This window comes from Hyperoodon ampullatus (assembly GCF_949752795.1).
Source record: "Hyperoodon ampullatus genome assembly, chromosome: 13".
In the NCBI taxonomy this organism is placed as follows: domain Eukaryota; kingdom Metazoa; phylum Chordata; class Mammalia; order Artiodactyla; family Ziphiidae; genus Hyperoodon; species Hyperoodon ampullatus.
This window is the reverse complement of record NC_136926.1, coordinates 72644427-72666577: the sequence shown is the minus strand read 5'-3', so window position 1 is coordinate 72666577 and position 22151 is coordinate 72644427. Positions and strand designations below refer to the sequence as shown.

The window sequence follows — 22151 nt, the reverse complement described above, 5'->3', positions numbered from 1 at the left end:
AAACTTTCAGGATAAATGATGATCTAATTTCAAGCACTGTCCCAGATATCTGTTTCTCTTCCTAGAGGTTCTTCCCTAAATAGCATTTTATTTTTAAAATGGGAAGCTTGTTGGGTAATTCTTCAACACGGCGTCAGGAAACCATTGTCTTCTCCAACCATTCATCTTATTATCACCCCTGATGCCATATTTCTGGTTGTTGCTCCCGAAATGTCATAGGAAGCACCTGCCATAAAACCAGTTGCTGAAAAGAACAGGAAGAAAATGCCTAAAGTGTCGGCCTAAGTACTGTAGTCAATTCTCACTGCAATTTTTGCAATCATCACATAAGTACCCTTGATGTATAAGCGTTATGGACTTCTGCTCAGTGAAAACTGTGCCTGAAGCTTCAAAACTCTGCCTTAAAGAAACATCAATCTTACTGTCCACCAGATCCCTGAGGCCCATTGCTCCTCTTAAGTAGAAGTAAAATCTTTGTTATTTTTAGAGAGAAGACATTTTTCTCCAGACTTCTATTCATATAGGTGTGTTGGCTGACATTGCTGTTGAGCCTGAATGTCAGCTTTCTTTCCATATGTAGTAGCCTTAGAGTGCTTGCCAGAATTAAATGTGTTAGAGAAAATTAACCTGGTTGATTTTCATCAGAACGATTTGAATCCCATGCTGAAAACATTTTCATATCTTGCCTAGCCCACTTTTCCTAAAAATATTATTTATGGAAAATGCCAGCATTCAGTTCTTTCTTTACATTTTGCTAACACCATGTAAACTTTATTTACAAAATCTATGTTACTGAGTTAGCATTCAATAAGTCACAGAGGGAATTCCCTGGTGGTGCAGTGGTTAGGACTCTGCACATCCACTGCAGGGGGCACGGTTCCATCCCTGGTGGGGGAACTAAGATCCCACAAGCTGCGTGGCCCAAAAAAAAAAAAAAGTCACAGAGAAGAGGTGTCTCTACTTACCTATTGGAATGACTGTTTTTCACCTAAGATTTGTACATTTCTCAGGGTAATGCCAATTTGAAGATTGCTGTAACGTGAATCACTCACATATAATGGGGAAAACACCTCTCAGGTTCAGGTTTTGATAAGCATGCTTCCACTACATTTCTTCTTCTGGGCTTTGCAGGTGTTGCGCCTTCTGCCTGGAATCATGGCCCCGCCCTTCCCCTTTCCTGCTTGACTCCTATAGTGAATGGCTCAGTTCTGACGTCCTCTCCTTTACAAAGCCCTTTCAGACCATCCTCCCTAGACTCCTAAACAAACCCGTGCGCATGTGCCTCCTGTGTTCTCCCATCGCACTCTAGACAGCCCTGCTGGAAAGGACAATCACAGTATTTCAACTCTGGGTTTATGTCTGTCTTCCAGATCAGAGTATAAATTCCTTGAGGGATTTTATAAGAAACAGTTCATATTTATTTATTTTTACCCCTTGCACATAATACGGTGTCTGATACAGAGAAGAGTTATCATAAAATTATTTTTATTTTCCTTTTTTATAAATAAAATAAGTGATAACTCATGAATAAATGAATAAACAGTCCACGGTCCAAGATGAAAAATACAGAAGGCAAAACAGTCCAACTGTGGAGTTTCTTTTTTTTTTTTATGAGAATAATTGCAGTTCAAGAGTCATTCTGTTATTCATAGGAATATTAGGAAAAGTATGAAAAAATGGATGCGCATGAACTGCGGGAAAGTAGTTTCAAATCATTCTGATAATCAAATGCACAAATCTTTGGGCCTAGCACTGTGAATCCAGGAATTTACCCTAAGAAAATCAGATAGGCATAGAAAGTTATATAAATAAGGCTATTCAATGTAGCACTGTTTATAATGGTGAGGAACTGGGGGGAGGTGACTTAAATGTTAATTGATAGAGGATTGGCTAATGAATTCTACACCTGTGTACTAGAACATTCTGTAGTCATTCAAACAGATTAAAATAGCCCTTCAAACTTAATATGTCCAGAACCTAAGTCCTGACTTTCATCCCACACCTCGCCTGCTTTTCTCTCAGTCATTAATTGCACCATAATCCATTTAGGTGCTCAAGACTCAAATCTATGAGTCACCCTTGAACTCTTCCTTTCTCTCACCACTGCCTTTCCCTGAACTTTCCACACCCTGCACCCTACATTTGAACCATCATCAAGACGTGTTGGCTCTACTTAAAAAACATATGCTTTATGTGTCACATTTCTCCACCACTACTGTAACAACCCTAGTCCCAGCTTAGCAGCTATTAATCTTTTAAAGTAAAAACAGATCAAACCAGTTCCTGTTTTTAGGATCTATCCTACAGAAAGAAAAGCACCAGTATATAAAGATGCTCACTGCAGCTTTGTATGTATGAACACAGAGCTGGACTTAATGTGAATAGTTCATCAACAGAATAATAGTTTTATAAAGTATTTTACATTTTGTAAAGAACATGTTAGATCAATGGTGTTTGACCTGGAAGTTTAGCTATGATGTACTATTAAGATTTTTTTTCAGGCTGCAGAGTACTATGTCTCTTGTGATTCCAAATTGTGAAATAAAGAACAAAAGCCTTTCAAAAGCAAAGCAAGCAAAAAATAATTGTTAAAAACATCATATATTTCCAATCATGATGCTATGAAACTAGAAATCAACTATGAAACAAACTGCAGAAAAAAAAATCATGTAACATCATATAATTTCCTCACTTGAAATTCTCTAATGGCAACCCATTACACTGAAATAAAATCTGAGATCCCCACCCTAGCCTTCATGATCAGATCCTGCCTTCTTATCACACCCCATCTCAAATCTATCTTCCACTTGCTCACAAATTGAATGCCCTTTGCGGTTGTCTGTTTTCTGTTCCCCGAACTTTCCAATGTTATTCCCACCTTAGTCGTTGTACTAACTGCTCCTTGTCCTTATAATGCTCTTCTTCTAGCTGGTCACATATCTCGGGTTAAATGAAACCCCCTCAATGCGCTCACCCCTGAGCGCCTAAAGTAGGTACCCGTCATCCCTTTGTATTATCATGCTACTCCCTGATATTTTCTTGTCTCCTCTCACTGAATAGAAGCTCCTTGAGGGCAGGATCCACACCTGCTTTATTTGCAACTAATAGTAGGCACTACTTGCTATTATTGAATGAGCTATATGGACTCACAGGGAGAAATGATGCATTGTTAGGTAAAAATAAAACAGGTTGCAGAAAACTATTATATTATTGGGGAGGGAATAATATTATTTGTATATCACAGAAATAAGACTCAAAGTATTTACAATAAATAGCTAAACAAGAATTAACTCTAAGGGGCAGGTTTCAGTGGACTTTAACTCTCCACTTTAAATATTTTGTTATTGCTTGAGGTTATTTTTTAATAAGCATGAATTACATTTATAATCTGAAGACGCAATTAATAAATTTCATTCATTTTCCGGAGAAAAAGAGATGTTGACTTGTGCCTTCACCAGCCACTATGTATCTTCCTCTTCCCTTGCTCTCATGTAAATGCTAATCATTCAAGCATTATATCTGGACTTCTCATGAGAGGGCATGGAAATTACAGAAATTACTCAATTTCGACTGGCCAGGTATCAGTAGGTCATTACTGCCAACGAAAACAAAATAATTCCTGTAAGAAAATAATTGTTACAGGAAGCTTCAAAGCTTCATGCTGAGAAAGAAAGGGAAAGAGAAAGAAAGAAAAAGAAAGAAAGAAAGAAAGAAAGAATTGGGAATTGGCCATAGCTTGCCAGATCCAGAGATGAAGCAGAATGAAAAAATTTTCAACCAACTCCAAATAAGGTAACAACAATCCTTAAGATCCTAACTACCATTTTCCTTTGAGTTATAAAGGCAATCATCTAAGCAGCATAAAAAGGCTTGTAATTTATACAAAGAGGAAATTTATAAATAAACTAGACTGAATTCCAACAGAGATAAGTAATGAAAGGATAAAGAATAAATGATATGCAAATAAGAGAGAATGAGAACATTCACAGCTATGCCTGTTGAAAGCAAGAGAAACTACAAAGAAAATTATGCTGCCTAACAAATGAGAAACTGAAAATAATAAAATGGCTGACTCACTGACCGAATCTTTCCTATCTTGAAAAGGATGCTGAAGAAAACAGATGTGGAAAATTACACAGTAATAAAATCCTTGAAGAAAACCCAGTGGTGGTTATTTAATATAAGACTTTAAATATATACAAACAGATGGGCCAAAAATTGGAATATGCTGGCAATTGAGAATACCATATTTAAAAATCAGCTTCACTCAGAAAGATTCTAATATAGCAGTAACATGAAAAGTAATATTTGTAATGATTTCAAAAAATTACTAAAAAATATATCAGTAGAACAATAGATTAATGCTATAGAAAAATCAGGATAGACAAAAGAATAATTATTAAACTTGGATGGCTGAGGATAGAACACTAAGTATAATCTTAACTTTGCTAATTACTTGGTTTGATATTCCACTCATTCCACTTTTAAGATTTATCAAATTGTTCTGGAATAAAAAGTGGCAAAAAAAAATCCTAAAAAAAGAAATTATAATGGATATCTAGCTGGTATGAAGTCAAGTATACCTGAGCAGGAGGAAACAGGTCAGGGCTGACTGATTTTGTCTTATCTAACCAATGACTAAACAATAATTATGATGGCTAACATTTTTTAAGCACTTATTATTGGCTGATGTTTGCTTTATATATAAATATATTCTTTTAACCTTTACAACATGATGCTAAGACGGTTATTGTGTCCATTTTATAGATGAAAAAACTAAAGCACAGACAATTTAAGTACAATGCTCTCAGCCTCAAAGCTAATAAGGGCTGAGCAAGGATTTGAATCCAAGGCAGTCTGGCTCCAGGATCTGCTCTAAGACTGCCTTCCTTAATAAATAAAAGGAAATAAATAACTTGCTAATAGAATTTAATATTAAATTTGGTATACTACAAATACCAGCAAAGAAACTGCATTTATCTGAGTCGGAAATATGGATACAAGAATTTGAGATGGCCACATAAATTACAAGGGGTATAAGGAATTCAGAGGATGGTCAGAAATAAATTTCAATAGAACCATGAATAAAAAAGGAGCCAATATTCACTATATTAATGTGACTTATTCTCAGCATTTTTGTTTACCAGGAGTGCTTCCCCTATGAGTACACAGTAACTTTATATATTCAGTGAGGTCAGACATTTCAATATAATCTAAAACCCAAGGTAATGGGAAAGGGGCATTTCTTGAAATCTTCACTGTGTTTGCAACAAATCATCCAACAGTCCAGGCTGTAGACCTGATTTGTCTCACCTGCTCAGAGGAAATGGGGTCAATTATAATGTATGAATTCTTAGCCAAAGTCAGGAAAAAGAACAGATAAGTGAAGAAATCTGTACTCTGGGCAGTGGAGTGGTAAGAATTAACATTAGGGTACCCCAAGAAATTAAGAAATCTAGCTAAGGACATAATAAAAGGGAAATCAAGTCAGGTGGTGGTGCTATGGAAGTGAAGGTAGAATTTGAGAGAGAGGGAAACCAGTTCTACTAAACTATACTAAGGGGGCAGGGGGCCCGTTGCTAGTGGTGTGGCGAGACAACCCTAGTGTGTTGGAGTGTATGATTTCAGTTGCTCTGTCAAGGTGGAAACTAGAAGGTGTGGGACAGAGGGGGTGTCACAGACCAGAGAAGTACAAAGGTAGGTACAGTAAGGGTTATGAAATGCATTTTTTAAAGGCGCCAGAAAGGTGGATTTACCATGAAGCTAAGCTAATGAAATATATATATGTATTTATAGTTTGTTTCATTTTATGCCTCTGATTTTTTTTTTCTTAAATATTGGGTTGGCCAAGAAGTTTGTTCGGGTTTTGCTGTAACATCTTATGAAAAACCTGAATAAACTTTTTGGCTAACCCAATAGAAGTCTCCGAAACTATACATGCTGTGGACCCCATGCCCTGGAGCCTTAATGAATGAAATAGATTCTCCTCACCATGTAATAAGTCTAGTTCTCAAAGTTACTTTGCCGTTGAGGACGAATGGGAACAAGGGAAGAGGAGGCTGACAGGAAAGCAATGGGGCAGTGGTCCTCCTATTCCATAATCGCTTTAAGGTAATTGTGGTTTTTCTGATTTTCTCACTAGTTTAGTTAGATGCTCGGCAGATGCCTGTATATAACAACATAACAGGACCAGTTGGTGAGGTCTTGCTGGTTGAAGAATGAAGGTAAGCCGTGCTGGACAATGATGGGATAAATTAAGGTTTAAAGACCAGTGAAAATGGATCTGAACAGAGCTTAGGGTTGCTTTCAGTACCATGGCATTAGCAAAGAAGCAGGGCTGACGACATCCAGGAGATAAGGGTAAAGTAAGTGGACGAAATAACCTGTAGCCTCCTTCTTTCCACGTGGAGTAAGGAATCTGTAAGGCCAGAGGAGCTCAGCCTGCAGGCTCACTGCTTTTTACAGCATTAGGCTGCGTGATGGGGCACATGTTAGCATTCCAGAATCCACCTCCTGATCTATCTGTAACGGATTATAGTGAGACCTCAGTGACTACCATTCTATAACAATCAATCTTCACTTCTGTTTTTTCCTTCATTATCTGACCCACAGCAGGCCTGGTCATGGTCCACTACTGAAATATAGGTATATTTTCATGACTCACAAGAAAGAGGTTCTCTATGCTATTTCTGAAAAGACATTCTATTATCTTTTATACAGAAACAACAAGTTGATGAGGGGTTACTGACGTAATAAAACTATATCCAAAGTACAATATATTTTTGATAGAATTGAGGCATACTTTGTTTTCATTTACCATGTCATATTATATTTCTTACTATATTTTTTACTCCAAAGACTCAGGGTATTTTGTTTGATCAACATGAATGATTTTACTGTGCAACTACTATGTAGCAGGCACTAGAAAATGTGGGGCTTCAAAAATGAGTTCTTTATGGAATTTACTCAAAATTTTCAATAATAAAATTCTTTTACTAATATAAGATTTAGATAAGACTTTGGCCACACCTTCTTCCTCTCATACATCACTGCCTTTTTGGTAGCGTTATGTCAAAGTAAGAAAATAAGTGTCCAGATTTACCAAAGTGGATTAGATACCACCAAGTAACACAACCCAAACTTCATAAGAAAAACTAGCTAACATGAACCTAAAAGAATCTTGCAGAGAGCCAGCAGTTATTATTACAAAGAACGTGTCCAAAAAGGACTGGAAAATCAGAGACAGATAATATCAAGTCTGCCAAACCAAAGGCAAATATTGTTAGAGGGAAGATTTGCATTGCTGATTTAACCAAACACACGCTTATAGCTCTAAGGATTCATGGAACCTAATTAACCTGCTTATCAAGAATGCTGCTTTCCCAATGCAATTTAAAGCACTTCATCAGGAGTTACTTTTTTTTTTTTTTTTTAAATTAAGCAGAATTCAAGTCAGGTATATTCCTAAATTGCTAGCAGTTGCCAAGTAAAAACGCAGTTAGCAGCACAGCAGGATTTTAACTATTGAACTGCCTCAAAGTTTCTGATTTCCATAATCAGTGGAGGTTCAGCCCAACACCACAGGTAAGAGCTGCCTTTAGAGAGGAAATCTACACATGGCCTACGGCAGTGCTGCCCGACTTTTCCACCAAAGCTCTCCTAACTAAGGGGTGGGAAGTCCTAGCCCTGACGGCCTACAAACATTCTGAGGTCTCAAGGATTATCTTTAAAATCTCCACAATTCATGTAATTTCATTGAGACGTAATGTATTTCCAAGTTTATTTTAATATAACCAACACTTACTGAATACTATTTGCTAAGAATTTTACATAAATTACCTTACTTCTCACAATAATAGGCCCTATTTCTCTCACTATTTTGTAGTGAGGAAACTTCACCTCAAAAAAATTAAGCAATATTTTTTTTTTTTTTTGCGGTACGCGGGCCTCTCACTGCTGTGGCCTCTCCCGCTGCGGAGCACAGGCTCCGGACGCGCAGGCTCAGCGGCCATGGCTCACGGGACCAGCCGCTCCGCGGCATGTGGGATCCTCCCGGACTGGGGCACGAACCTGTGTCCCCTGCATCGGCAGGCAGACTCTCAAGCACTGTGCCACCAGGGAAGCCCTAAGCAATATTCTTAAGCTTATGAAATGGAGATGGGATTTAAGCCACACAAGTTTCTATTTGTTCTTCTCCAGTATATTACACTACACTGTTTTAAATCACTTTTCAGTTAAATGAGTTAACTCTTCCTCCTCTAGTTGCTTAAGTCAGAGGTCAGCAAATCTTTTCTGTAAAGGGCCATGTAATACATTTGATAGGCTTTGTGGACCATATATGGTCTTTGCTGGCTACTACAACTCAGTTCTGCCACTGTAGTGTCACAGCAGCCATACACGATCCTTAAACGAACGACATGGCTGTATTCCAGTAAAATTATATTTACTGAAACTGGTGGCAGGTAGGTCTGAGCGATAGCTTGTAAACTCTTAATATAAGTAAAATTCCTGTTCCAGACTGAATGCATATTTATCTTGTGGTTTTGTATAATTGCCTGTACTAGTTTGAGAACAGGTCATAAGAAAACTGATTTAAAAAAAAAAAAAAAGAAGCCAATGCCAAAAGGTAAGGGAAAGAGATTTGACTTTTCTATCTATCCTTTACCAACTAATTTAATGATGATTACAGGGAAGCTATATGTTCCTCCCCCTATTCCCTCAGCCATGGGTCCTCTGCTTCCACTGGACCCAGGGACATTTCCTCAGCCTCTGGCATCCTGGACAGGCCACAGCGGGTCTTCCCATCATTTGTGACTCTCATCATGTAGGTGGTTGCCCCTTATCTTTCCACCTAATTGGAATCTACCCCTGGAGTCCAGTGAATTTACTAATTATCCCTTCTACATCTTTTATGTCATATCTCTATGTCTTTGCTCATGTTAGGAAAATTGTCCCACTCTCTCTGTTCACTGATTCCAGTAACGAATTCAAAAAATACTCTACTACATTCCTAGTTCAAAATCCCTAGTCCTTTGATTCACCTCTAAAATATCATTTTTTGAACATGCCAACTATACTTGTGTATTCTGTTTCAACTGTCGACTCACGTATTTCAAACACTACAACATTAATACCATAAAAGAATTAAGAGAATCCCTTAAGAGCTTATTGTCGCTGGATAAAACTGGTAACTGGCAAAAGTAGTTAAGATTGATTTTAGAGATTTAGCTTTGTTTTTATGCTCTGAATGATGAGAGTAAAGGGTAACCTTCTCTTTCACACAGAACTGGAAGGTAAAGGTTATTCCGTCGTTTGACACTAATGACAGTTTGGTGTCTCAAAATAAAGAAGCTGAGGTAGAAAAATATCACGGGGAGGCTGAAATGTCTAAGCGTAGTAAAATAATGTACAGAAAATAAAATGAAATAGGAATGACATTACAAATTCCTGTTAAGAAAGAATCTCATTGATTGGTAAGTGTTTCTTAAATAATTTCGTTAAAAAGTATAAGATACTCAAATTATTCATGTTTCTTGCATGTTACCAAGATCTTCACTGAGACTACACAGGAGGAAAAAACTGTCAGGAAATGTACGCTCAGGACAGTCTGGTGTTTTCTCAATAGTTTTTCATTGCTGTTCTTCTTTCATTCCTCTTTGGGTTTCGTCACCGTGCGCACGCTGTCTCACTCTTCTCTCTGTTGGCGGCCATAGTGTCCTCTCTATGATTTCCTCACTTCAATTTTAAAGAAGGTTGAAAACGTCCCCTTATTCATTTTTTTTGTCTTTACCTTGTTGCTGTTTGTGGCTTATTTCTCTCAAGTTGGCTAATAATAATATACACTTGACCCTTGAATGACACTGGCTTGAACTGCAAGGGTCTGCTCATACTCAGATTTCAAGAGTAAATACTATAGCTCTACACCATCCCTGGATGGTTGAATCCCCAGATGCAGAACCAGGGATACGGAGGAACCAGGGATAAGGAGGGGCAACTATAAGTTACATGTGGGTCTGCACCTCTAACCCCGGCGGTGTTCAGGGTCAACTGCATTCCAATTTTTAAAAATTGATTTACCAAAAGAGATTCTGAAAATGCTGTTTGAGGAATGTCTCTCTTAGGAGAGAATGTTATAGACAACATGTAACTTCATTTTTAAGCAAGTATTCAGAGTGGTTTCATTGCTCAAAGTGAGAGTTCAGAATAAAGAAATACAGTCACCAATGAGGAGTTAATGTTTTTCAGAGAAAAAGAATCACGCAAAGGATATTCAATAGTTACATCAGTGTGGCAAAATGATGCATATTCCATGCACTTCCAGGAAATGCACAATGCACACTCACGCATTAGAGCCTCTGAGAAGGCCTGCATAAAGAAACGTGTTATATTCGAACAGTACCCCCAAACTTGTCTGACCCCTGAAACTTTTACCCCCAGTACCTGTTACTATCTCTTAGAACTATTTCACGGAAAGCTGCCATAGAAACTTTTGGAGAACTAATTAATAGTTTATTAAATTTTAGAGGCAATTTAAAATTTAGCTACATCCTGATGTATTTCTTCATATTCCTTCTGGAAATTCCTAATACAGTTTAATATATCAATCTAATACTACGGTTGAATACAATTCCTAATTCCTGATTGAATATATCAGCATTGATAGATGCTACAGTGAAAAATAAGAAGTTATGACTTGGAACTATTTATCAATGACCACAATAAATTCACAGTGATCAGGGTGGAGCCTAGCCCTGCTTTTGCCATTAACTAACAGTGTGACTCTGGGATAGAGATTTAAAGTCTGGGAGCTTCGATTCACTTACATGTAAAGTGGGGCTAGACTTGCTCCATCTACCCAACTGGTACATTCGGAGAACGAAGTGCTCAAGATCAAGACCGAGAAGAATTTCTCATAAACAATGAAGTTTTATAAAAGCAGAGAAAGTTATAAAAGTATAAGAAAGGAATATATTTCAAATAGAGACTCAGTTTCCTTACAGGTCCACACTAAATGCCATTATGATTTCTGCCTTTCTGGAACTCTGAGTAGAATACTGTCTTATAATCGCTAAAGATCTCATTTTACATAGTCAGAAAACTAATTTTTGTTTAGCCACTAATCAAAATAATGTATCACCAATGTTTTTTCAGAAAACTTTGTTTAAAAGAAAAGATTTATTGCAAAGTGGTTCGTGAGTAGTACGTACCACCTTACTCAAGGCTCTATTACGAACCCATCTGTGGCAACTCTTCATTCCCAGTGAATAAAGACAGTAGGGGTCTATATTCTCTGAGTCCTTCATTAAACTATTGATCCCTTTAGCATTATCCATAACGTTCCAGCAGCTCAGCACATCAACTGGTGAAGTGCTGGTCTCTCACTCCTTTCAATAACTTGCGCACTTTATGGAGAGGAAGTCACAATGATTTATTTACCTGACACTTTCCAGTCCGGATGTCGTACAGGGCCACTGAACCATGGCGAGCTCCAACTGCTATTCTGTGATTCCGCTCATAATAGCTGACCATGTAGAACCTGGATTGAACATTTTAACAACAAAAAAACCGAAAAAACAGGTGAGATGACCTACACATCAAAGTAGATAGCAACACATGTCAAAGATTAAAGCCAGCTCTGATGTATATTTCTAAATAACTATATGTATATCTATAATTAATATATTGAGATTTTTCAAAAATGTTTCATTGTAATAATTCTTAAAATCAACTGAAAGAAAAATGATGCAGAATACCGCTTAGGCCTGTTAATGATTATTTTCAATAGAAAACAACTTCTTAATTACAAACACCATTGAATTTTGAAACAAGAGATAAGGGTCACATACAAAAAAGATTAAACATGAAAACTCAGTTTTGCTACAGTGACTATTCTGCAAATATTTCTATTTGAACAGAGACAGAAAAGATGAAAAGGTTTACATATTCAATCTAATTATGTTCTCATGGTTTATTACAGTATTAAGGAATGCAAAACACTTTCCAGCAGAACAATCATAAAAAAGCTGCATAAATATTAAGCTTAAGTGTTCATATCAATAATTTAGAATGAAATTAGAAAGTTATCCACCAAAAAGTTATCTGGCAAATTCTCTAGAATTTCCACATTTATCAGTTTATCTAAATGATAAGTGTGACTATTGGTACTATAAATAAGCATATTTGGTGATTTGGCATTGCATGAAAATAGGATTTAGGGAGGAGGCCTTGAAGGTCGTTAAAGGTTGATTTATTTTTATTTGTTTACTTTTCCAGATTAATTTTCATGATGATCAAGTATTCGAATTCCTGATCTATGCTTTGTCATGATTTAATGGCCATATGGCTAGAGCCTGGGAAGGTAAGAATAAAAATTATTAGAAGTGTAAATAAGGTATGATTTTATGTCCCCAAAGAGTATGCCTTCCCATTATCAAGTCCTATTGTCTCAGTGAGCATTACCCAGATAAATAAGTAGCCCACCCTCAATATTTCTGAGGATATTACATCAATTCTACTACACATTCCTTGCCTTTTTTCTCTTTGATTCCCTGCTACTAATCTAAATTTTCTGCTATTATTTTTTTAAAACACAGGATGGGGAGGCCAAACAAATGACAGAAAAGAAATATCATTTCTCTAATGCTTTCTTGAGATTGATATAGAGTAAAAAAACGAGTAGGGCATAGGACTCCATTTCTGAAATTGTGGTAAGAGACGCAGAGAGAGAGAGAGGGAGAGAGGGAGAGAAGATATTTGTGAGCATTTTGAAACCAGGGACAGTCTGACAAAGCCATTTTGGCATTAACAGACATTATGACATTCATACATATTTTATAAATCTGGAAAACAAGCTGTTAAGCGTTTAAACTTTTTGTTTGATACTTATTACCAAGTAATGGATTCAACAATACTTCTGTCCTATTCCTAAGCCTCGCTCGATGAGGCAACTTTTCTCCTCTTCAGTGGAAGATGAATGCTTCATTTCTAGTTACATGAAAGATACTACCTTAGGATGTCCTGCTGGCTTTTGCTGTGCTCAGGTACGGGATGTCCTGTTTGCACACAGGTTTGAGGGAAGGAAGGGGAGTGGAGGCTCCCGACACATATGAAGCTTCCCCACTATTAAGTGGTCAGTAAAAAGTTTCTTAAAAGCTTTTCTTGGGCTTCCCTGGTGGCGCGGTGGTTGAGAGTCCGCCTGCCGATGCAGGGGACACGGGTTCGTGCCCCGGTCTGGGAAGATCCCGCATGCCACAGGGCGGCTGGGCCCGTGAGCCATGGCCGCTGAGCCTGCACGTCCGGAGCCTGTGCTCCACAACGGGAGAGGCCACAACAGTGAGAGGCCCACGTACCGCCAAAAAAAAAAAAAAAAAAAAAAAGCTTTTCTTGTCTAAAGTATCCTATTACTGCCCTCGGTAGAGAAGGCAGGAATCAGCAATCAGCATTCAAAATGTAATGTTTCCATACTCAAAAATAAAAGAGGTTTAGAAGAGTTTAAAAATGTTTACTATTTTGTTATTCAATAATGACAGTGGTCTAAGTATTGGGCATCACTCTATATCTATATGTATGCCTATGTCTACATCTACATCTAAACACACATAAGCCCACACAATTTAAATCCTGTTAGAGTAACATGGAATATAATAGCTAACAAATGTTTTAACAAATATCTATTCTGTGCAGGTTAATAGCCACAGGAAAAGAACATTTCCAGAGGTATTTTGTTGTCCACTATTAAACTTTGCACAGACATAACAGTTGTATTGCCCAAATCCTTCTGAGAAACATGAATATAATTACCCCTCAAAATAATCCTCTTCAAAACAAACCGTTGGTAAAATACATTTACGTTGACAAAATTTTACTTAGTTAAACTCGAATCTAAAAGTTTTGTTAGACTGACCATTTTCTATGCTCTGGATATCAACCTTCTATATCATCCTTCTATATCATCTACAGACACCATTATTTATGGGAGAAAAAAAGATCAAATCTATTCTTGGTATCAAATCTTTAGTCTGCCTGAAAGGACCATATATTACAGGTCTGCATTTTTCATTCTTTGCAATTTACTACTAGACTAATACTCCTAAAATATCTTAAAGAATTCTGGACAGTGAAGGTCTCATGGCATGTTTTTAATCTTTGGATTTCTTGTGAAACTTTTTATTGCTTTAACAGTCTCTCCTTTAACAGAGGAAATCCAAGGTATGTATGCAGTCACTTCCCAAGTATCCAATCTGGGGACTGGCTGCAGTGAGCCTAACTCTTCTGAGGGTTTCCAGAGCCCACCATGCACCCAGACTACTCTTCTCCTGAAACCAGTTCTCCACTGGGGGGCTGTCAAGATTTAAGGATGGTGAGATACACATTACTTGACCCTACCCCAAAAAGTATCAATGGATTGCAGAGCAGGATCCATCCTAGTTTTTAAGACTATTCTAGTCTTGACATGATCCCACACGGGAGTCTTGAATTCCTCCAAAATTTGGGGGGAGGGCTCTCAGAGTAAGGGTTCATCTGTGCTGAGCCTTCTGGAAATGGTATCTCAGTCTCTAGTTCACTGCATTGATAACATGCACTTGGGCAGTATTTCTTGGCAACAACCTGCCACAAATCTTTCTGTTATACTCAAGTTACAACAATGGTTTTCCTCTATTCGGCCCACAACAAGGAAACTGTTAAGTCAGAGGAAACATTACCACTCAAGTATATGAAAGACGAATAAAGTGGAATTGAATAACGTTGCAAAATGTATTTCTTGCTGGGGCTGCGGTGGTCATCATCCAAAAATTTTAAAGTCACTGATCTTGCTTTCATTGCTGTCCACGTGCAGCCAGAGTAATCCTTTTCAGCCATAACTCGAATCACCTCTCCTGTGTGTTCACAACCGTCCTTCAAGACCCTACGTGATCTGGCCCTAACACCTCTCGGACTTCCTCTTCCCTTTGCTCGCTCTGCTATAGTCATACTGATCTCCTGATGCTTTCATGAATATTCCAAGAGTGTACCCACTTCGGAGCTTAACGTTTGCTATTCCCTCTGCTTGAAAATCTCATCTGCCCGGTATCTCCAGGGCTTGTGCCCTTGCTTCATTTAGGTCTCTGTCCCAAGGTTATCTTGATAAGGAAGGCCTTTATGGGCCATTCTATTTAATACAGCAGCCTTTCCTCCACTAGTCTTGAGTCCAATATCCTATTTTTTCTTTATTGTACTTATTATCTCTTTGATATTAAACAATAATTTTTTGTTTATTGCTTGTTTCCCTCCATCAGAGACTTTTTTGTTGAATGTATGAATACATAAACAGGGTCCAATCAAGAAGCATACAGCAGCACAAAGTTTAATGCTGTAAGAAGTCCAAATCACTATGCTTATCCTTCAGTGACTACTTTATAAACTAGGCTAAACATATCAATTTTTAAGACCACTGAATATTTCATAAGGTCTAAAATAATAATTGGTATAAACAACAAAGGAAATAAAAACTGTCTAAAAAAGTTAGGCAGAAATCAAGAAACAGAAAGCAGCCCCATGACCCTTCTAAAAAATGTATTTTCAGTTGAGACAAACAATTGCAGATTTACAAAAAGATATCTGTAAAGGCTCTTGAAGTCTGAGTACATTAGCATGAGACTGACAGTTGCATAATGGAAATTATTTAATTATGTCTTGGGGAACTAGAAAAGATTATTTGGTCTGAAACTCAAGAAGGCAAATATAGTCTAAATAATGATACTTACAATAAAGTATGTATTTTTGGTATAAATGCTCTGGGAATAAAATTATTCTAAGGATTTGCCAGGTATTTATATAGGCACACATAAATTTCACTGAACGTGGTATCACACAAAACATAATTAAAAGAAATAATCATTTATCGATCATTACTAAATAATAGAATAGGTTATTATATTTCTCCAAGCCATATTTGTGACATCAACTCCTCAGAAGTAACACACAACAGGGTGCCACCCACCCATAACTGGGCAGTTTATGATGTGAAACACAAATGTGTATTGGGTCCACTCCGGGGGGGGGATCCTGGAGCAAATCATGTTGCTTAAGAGTTTGCCAAGCACCCAATACCTAAGTCTAAACAACTCTGGTATTCTCTACTTATAGTCTCTCTTGAATTAATGACCTTTTTTATTTTTATTAAAAATGGCCCTCAAATAAGAGAAATTTGTGTGAAACTTAAAAGTCAATTTGGAAAAATATAGGAAGAGGAAACATGCAACTCTCAGCAGAGATATGATTTAGGAGAAAGACAGAAACCTGTAAAATCACTTTCTCAACTATGACTTGGATAATATGCAATGATTTCAGGATGTTAATACTGTATATAGTGTCCTTGAGCATTAAAATACAACAAGGAACATTCAACTAATCCAAAATTCATCTCCAGCTAAAATGAACCCATCTAAAATCTAAGGATGTAAGGAATAGAATGTATGGGCTATAAGTACGATTTATAACTAGTTACAAGTCACTAATTACTACTGAGGACAAACTGTGTATCAGGCACTGTCCTGAGAACTGGTATATGTATTTCCAGGAGTAGCTGAGGTATTAGGAGCAATTCTTATCTAGTTGCTATTACAAATTCTTGATGTTGATTTAAAATGGTTCAAAAACTTTGGACTCTTTGTTTAGAAGGTATTAAGGCAATATGCACTTGTAAAAAACCACCAGTAATATGTATTAGTGTATATGTACATATTAGTGTATATGTAGTATATATGTATACATATAATGTATGCATATATGTATGCATACAAGTGCATTTTACAATATGCACTTGTAAAAAACCACCACTAATATGTATTAGTGTATATGTATATACACTAATATACTGGAAGTTAGGATAGATGCTGTTTTACATCTCATTATTGTTATTATCATCCAAGATAAACACAAACCAAAGATTTGAAGGAGTTTTTTTTTTAAAAAATGAGCTCATGCACTGTTCTAAGTAGACAGTGTTCATTTTCTTACTGGATTTTAAGTGCCCATTTAGAATGAACAGAGCTGATTCAGCTTTTCACTTGAAAAGCAGAATCAATCAGTCTGTCTACATAATAACAAAGTTTAAGAAAAGGTAAACTATGTCTGAAAATACAGACTTTTAACTCTTTGTCTGGATTTTTTTCCCCCATTCAGTTCAAAACTTTAAATACTTATTTTACTCTGAATTTTTTGTATCTTATCTATGTTATAGCTTTAATGTTTTCCCAATGATTTTTAAAATTTGAATTATTCTAATATAGTACATCCAATTTTAAAGGAATATACACTGTAAAAAAGAAACAGAGACTATAGAAAAATAAACAGTTAAGAAAGGAAAGTTATCCTTTACGACAAACCCCCTCCACCACCCCAGGTAACCATGAGAAACACTTTGGGGTGTGTCTTTCCAGACTTTTTCCCCACTTCATATGTATATCTGCATGTACATGCCTGAATATCAATGCTTACATACAGTTTTCTGCTTCAAAAATGATTTTATTTTACATACTTTTCTGAAACTTTGCTAGTTTCTCTTTAAATTTATCTTATACTGGCATCTTTCCACGTCAGTAGAAATGGATTGCCCTCAACCTTTTTAATGGCTGTATGGTATGCCACTGTGCCAGTATTTTTCAATGGAAGAAATGTTGGTAAGCAATAATTACATCTAGAGGATGCTGGTGAATAAAAGTGTTTTAACACAAAGTACATTTTCTATGAAAATCATATTAAATGGCCAATTGAGAGATAATCAGTTAAATCCAGGAAAACCATATAAAATACTTTAAATATCAATGTCTATACTACAAAGACTTAGGTGATTTATCCATTTACAGTACATTAGAGAAATTTACATCCTGAGTTCTTCAAAGTTAGTTTCCTCCTTACTCCTACTCCTGTCTTTTTAATACCTACTAAGAAGCCCAAGTAGCTGAGATTTTAAATATATTGCTTGGGTCTCTGATTGAGAATTTCTTCATTCTTGGCAGTGAAATATGCAATGGAAAAGAATACACACTATAATTTTTGCAAAGTGATCATTGATTCATTGGTCAGAGGTTTATAATCGCATTTAATAAGGTATATCATTCAGTGACAGCCAATTTTGCATATGGAAATAGCTTAGGGTTTGCAGTCAGAGGATTTCTCTGGCTGATAAACAACCACTCATCTTTTTTTTTTTTTCTCTTTTTCTTTTTTATCATTTTTATTGGAGTATAGTTGATTTACAATGTTGTGTTAGTTTCTGCTGTACAGCAAAGTGAATCAGTTACACATATACATATATCCCCTCTTTTTTAGATTATTTTCCCATAGGGGTCATTACAGCTAAAACATCACCAGTCCTCCTTTCAACTCCTGTGCACACCTGCCAGGTCCCTCCTTTGTGCTCCTCCCATCACAACACCTGGGAATCTTCTCTGTGTCCTGGATACCCGTCTATCATAGTGTTGTGACATTTCTCTCATTTACCACTCTGTCTCTCCCAAGCCAACTTCAAGGCCTTTGAGGGCAGGGATAGACCCTGACTGACCGGATGGAGCTGAACGGCCCACACTGGCCCAACCTAGCACAGTGCACAGAGGTAGAAATAAGTTTGGCCTTATTCAAGGCATAGAAAAAAGACTGATGTGCCCTGAGCATAGTGAATTGAGACTGGGACTTGAAGAATGCCTGACACATTTAATAGGATATCATCTGTAACGTAAGCCCAATGATACACAGTTTTACTGCCAGGTGTCATGTATCACGGTACTGTGGGTAACACCAAACATCTAGGATTCTTTAAGGAGGCCCCCCTTCTGGGGCCAGCAGCATTGCCATTTGAGGAGAGCCAGGAATCCCCAGAAAAGTGAAGAGTCCTTTAAAGTAAGTAGAATAAATTTCAGGATTTGTACTGAGCCTCAGAAAAACTAATCCCAGAGCTTCCTGTCTACCCTAACTTCTCCCCAAGTACTGGATCCTAGGAAAGGTTATGACTTCGGGATACAGAGGATGCAGAAAACAGAAGAGTCTTCAGAAAGAAGAAGTAAGTTTCATATTTCAGTGCAACCAAAGGTTCCACTAAATCAGAGGTTCTCCACCAAGTGTGGTCTGCAGATGACTTGGGGGCCTTATGCTCCTATTGGGAAGTGTGTGAGATCAAAACTATTTTTGTAAAACTCATGAGATATCATATGATCTTTGCATTGTGCTGAACTGGCACTGATGGTATACAGTGATGGGTAAAACTGCTGGTACTTCAGTCTGAATCAAGGCAGTGGCACCAAACTGTACTAGGCGTCATTATACACTTCACTGCCATGCACTGGTAGTAAATAAAACAACAAAGTGTTTTCACTTAAGAATATCCTTGATGAATCAGTAAAAATTATTAATCTTATTTAAATTTTGACCCTTGAGTACATGTTGTTTTATTATTCACCGTGACAGAATGGGAAGTATACATAAAACACTTCTAATGTCAACTGAAATAAGATTGGTGTCTCAGGGGAAAACGCTTGGAAGACTGAGGTGCAAGCTTAACTAGCTGTTTCTTCACTTTCACTGAAAGTATAACCAAAAGAGAAACTATGAGTATTTGGACTCGGGTATTTGGCAGACATTTTCTTGAAAATGAACTGCTTTGTTCCCGTCCAGGAGAGCAACTGACAGAATTTGTTGCCAATGATAAAATTCAAGTTTTCAAGTTGAAATTTTGGAAAACAGAATCTGGCTTCCCAATACTCACTGACTTTCTTAAATGAGATCAGCAGCGATATTAGCAAATACAAGGTTCTGATATTGTGGCTTGCAACGTGACAGTATATGGAGAATTTACATATAATTCAAACCAAGATTTTCCAAAGACAAGTGCATAATGTTATAAAATCATGCATGGGTGAAAGACACACTCAAAAAACCACTCAGAGACCCACCCCATGGATGGAACGTAACAGTATGAAAAGTTCATTAAAATTACAGATTCCACATTGCAGCTAACCTTTAAAAAATGACTACATGTTGAGTTTTGGTGAACTACCAAAGAAGATGCAAAATTATTTTAAAAGGCTATTGAAATATGACTCCCCTTTTCAACTATATATCTATGCAAGGCCAGATTTTCACCATAAACTTCAACTAAAACAACATATGGCAACAGATTAAAGACATGCAGATAAAAAACCCATCTGTGCTCTATTAAGCCACATATTAAAGAAATCTGCAAAAATGTTAAGCAACGCTACATTTCTCAGTAGGTTTTTTGTTTTGGCAAGTAGTTATTTTTCATAAAAATAAGTTTTTAGATCAACATGAATTGAGTTTTTTATTATTAAATAAGTCAATAAATATTATTTTAAAAATCTCAGTTTTAATTTCTAATATATTAAAAATCTATAGATACAACTTTTATAAACAAAAATTCTTCAGGATCTTCCATTTTTAAGGGGTTCTGAGACCAAAAGTTTGAGAACCACTACACTCAAGTTTGAAAAACATTTGGCAATCATTTGGAGGATTTGAGAAGATGGTGGAAGATAAGATGCGGAGATCACCTTCCTCCACACAAATACATCAGAAATACATCTACACGTGGAACAGCTCCTAAAGAACACCTACTGAACGCTGGCAGAAGACCTCAGACCTCTGAGGCAAGAAACTCCCCACGTACCTGGGCAGGGCAAAGGAAAAAAGAAAAAACAGAGACAAAAGGATAGGGACGGGACCTGCACCAGTGGGAGGGAGCTGTGAAGGAGGAAAGGTTTCCACACACTAGAAGCCCCTTCGCGGGTGGAGGCTGTGGGTGGCCGAGGGGGGGAGCTTCAGAGCCGAGCGCAGCCACAGGGGTGCGGAGGGCAAAGCGGAGAGATTCCCGCACAGAGGGTCGGTGCCGACCGGCACTCACCAGCCCGAGAGGCTTGTCTGCTCGCCCGCCAGGGCGGGCGGGGCTGGGAGCTGAGGCTCGGGCTTCGGTCGGATCCCAAGGAGAGGACTGGGGTTGGTGGCGTGAACACAGCCTGAAGGGGTTAGTGCGCCACGGCTAGCCGGGAGGGAGTCCGGGAAAAGGTCTGGAGCTGCCGAAGAGGCAGGAGGCCATTGTTTCGGGGTGCGCGAGGAGAGGGGATTCAGAGCGCTGCTTAAATGAGCTCCAGAGACAGGGGCGAGCCGTGGCTACCAGCGCGGACCCCAGAGACGGGCATGAGACGCTAAGGCTGCTGCTGCCGCCACCAAGAAGCCTGTGTGCGAGTGGAGGTCACTGTCCACGCCCCCCTTCCGGGGAGCCTGTGCAGTCCGCCACTGCTGGGGTCCCGGGATCCAGGGATGGCTTTCCCGGAGAGCGCACGACGTGCCTCAGGCTGGTGCAACGTCGTGCCGCCTCTGACGCCGCAGGCTCGCCCCCCCAGCCTGAGTGAGCCAGAGCCCCCAAATCAGCTGCTTCTTTAACCCCGTCCTGTCTGAGCGAAGAACAGACACCCTCAGGCAACCTACACACAGAGGCGGGGCCAAATCCAAAGCTGAACCCCGGGAGCTGTGCGAGCAAGGAAGAGAAAGGGATTTCTCCCAGCAGCCTCAGGAGAAGCGGATGAAATCTCCACAATCAATTTGATGTACCCTGCATCTGTGGAATACATGAATAGACAACAAATCATCCCAAGTTGAGGAGGTGGACTTTGGGAGCAAGATATATTATTTTTACCCCTTTTCCTCTTTTTCCGTGTGGATGAAAGGGTCTTGGTGCTCCAGCCAGGCGTCAGGGCTGTGCCTCTGAGGTGGGAGAGCCAACTTCAGGACACTGGTCCACAAGAGACCTCCCGGCTCCATGTAATATCAAACAGCGAAAATCTCCCAGAGATCTCCATCTCAACACCAACACCCAGCTTCACTCAACGACCAGCAAGCTACAGTGCTGGACACCCTATGCCAAACAACTAGCAAGACAGGAACACAACCCCATCCATTAGCAGAGAGGCTGCCTAAAATCATAATAAGGCCACAAACACCCCAAAACACACCATCAGATGTGGACCTGCTGACCAGATAGACAAGATCCAGCCTCATGAACCAGAACACAGGCACCAGTCCCCTCCACCAGGAAGCCTACACAACCCACTGAACAAACCTTAGCCACTGGGGACAGACACCAAAAAAAACGGGAACTA

The 22151-nt window shown here is 38.4% G+C and overlaps 1 protein-coding gene across 2 annotated transcripts in view; it reads right to left on the bottom strand.

The window, feature by feature from the left end:
• The window catches only part of WDR7 (WD repeat domain 7), a gene marked incomplete at both ends in the record, with an annotated part of 335367 nt that overhangs the window by 56696 nt on the left and 256520 nt on the right, over window positions 1-22151 (bottom strand). For both annotated transcript variants that reach the window (XM_079717825.1, XM_079717826.1), the window contains one exon: window positions 11437-11536. In XM_079717825.1, coding sequence (XP_079573951.1) covers window positions 11437-11536 — 100 coding nt within the window. The remainder of the gene's footprint in view (window positions 1-11436; window positions 11537-22151) is intronic.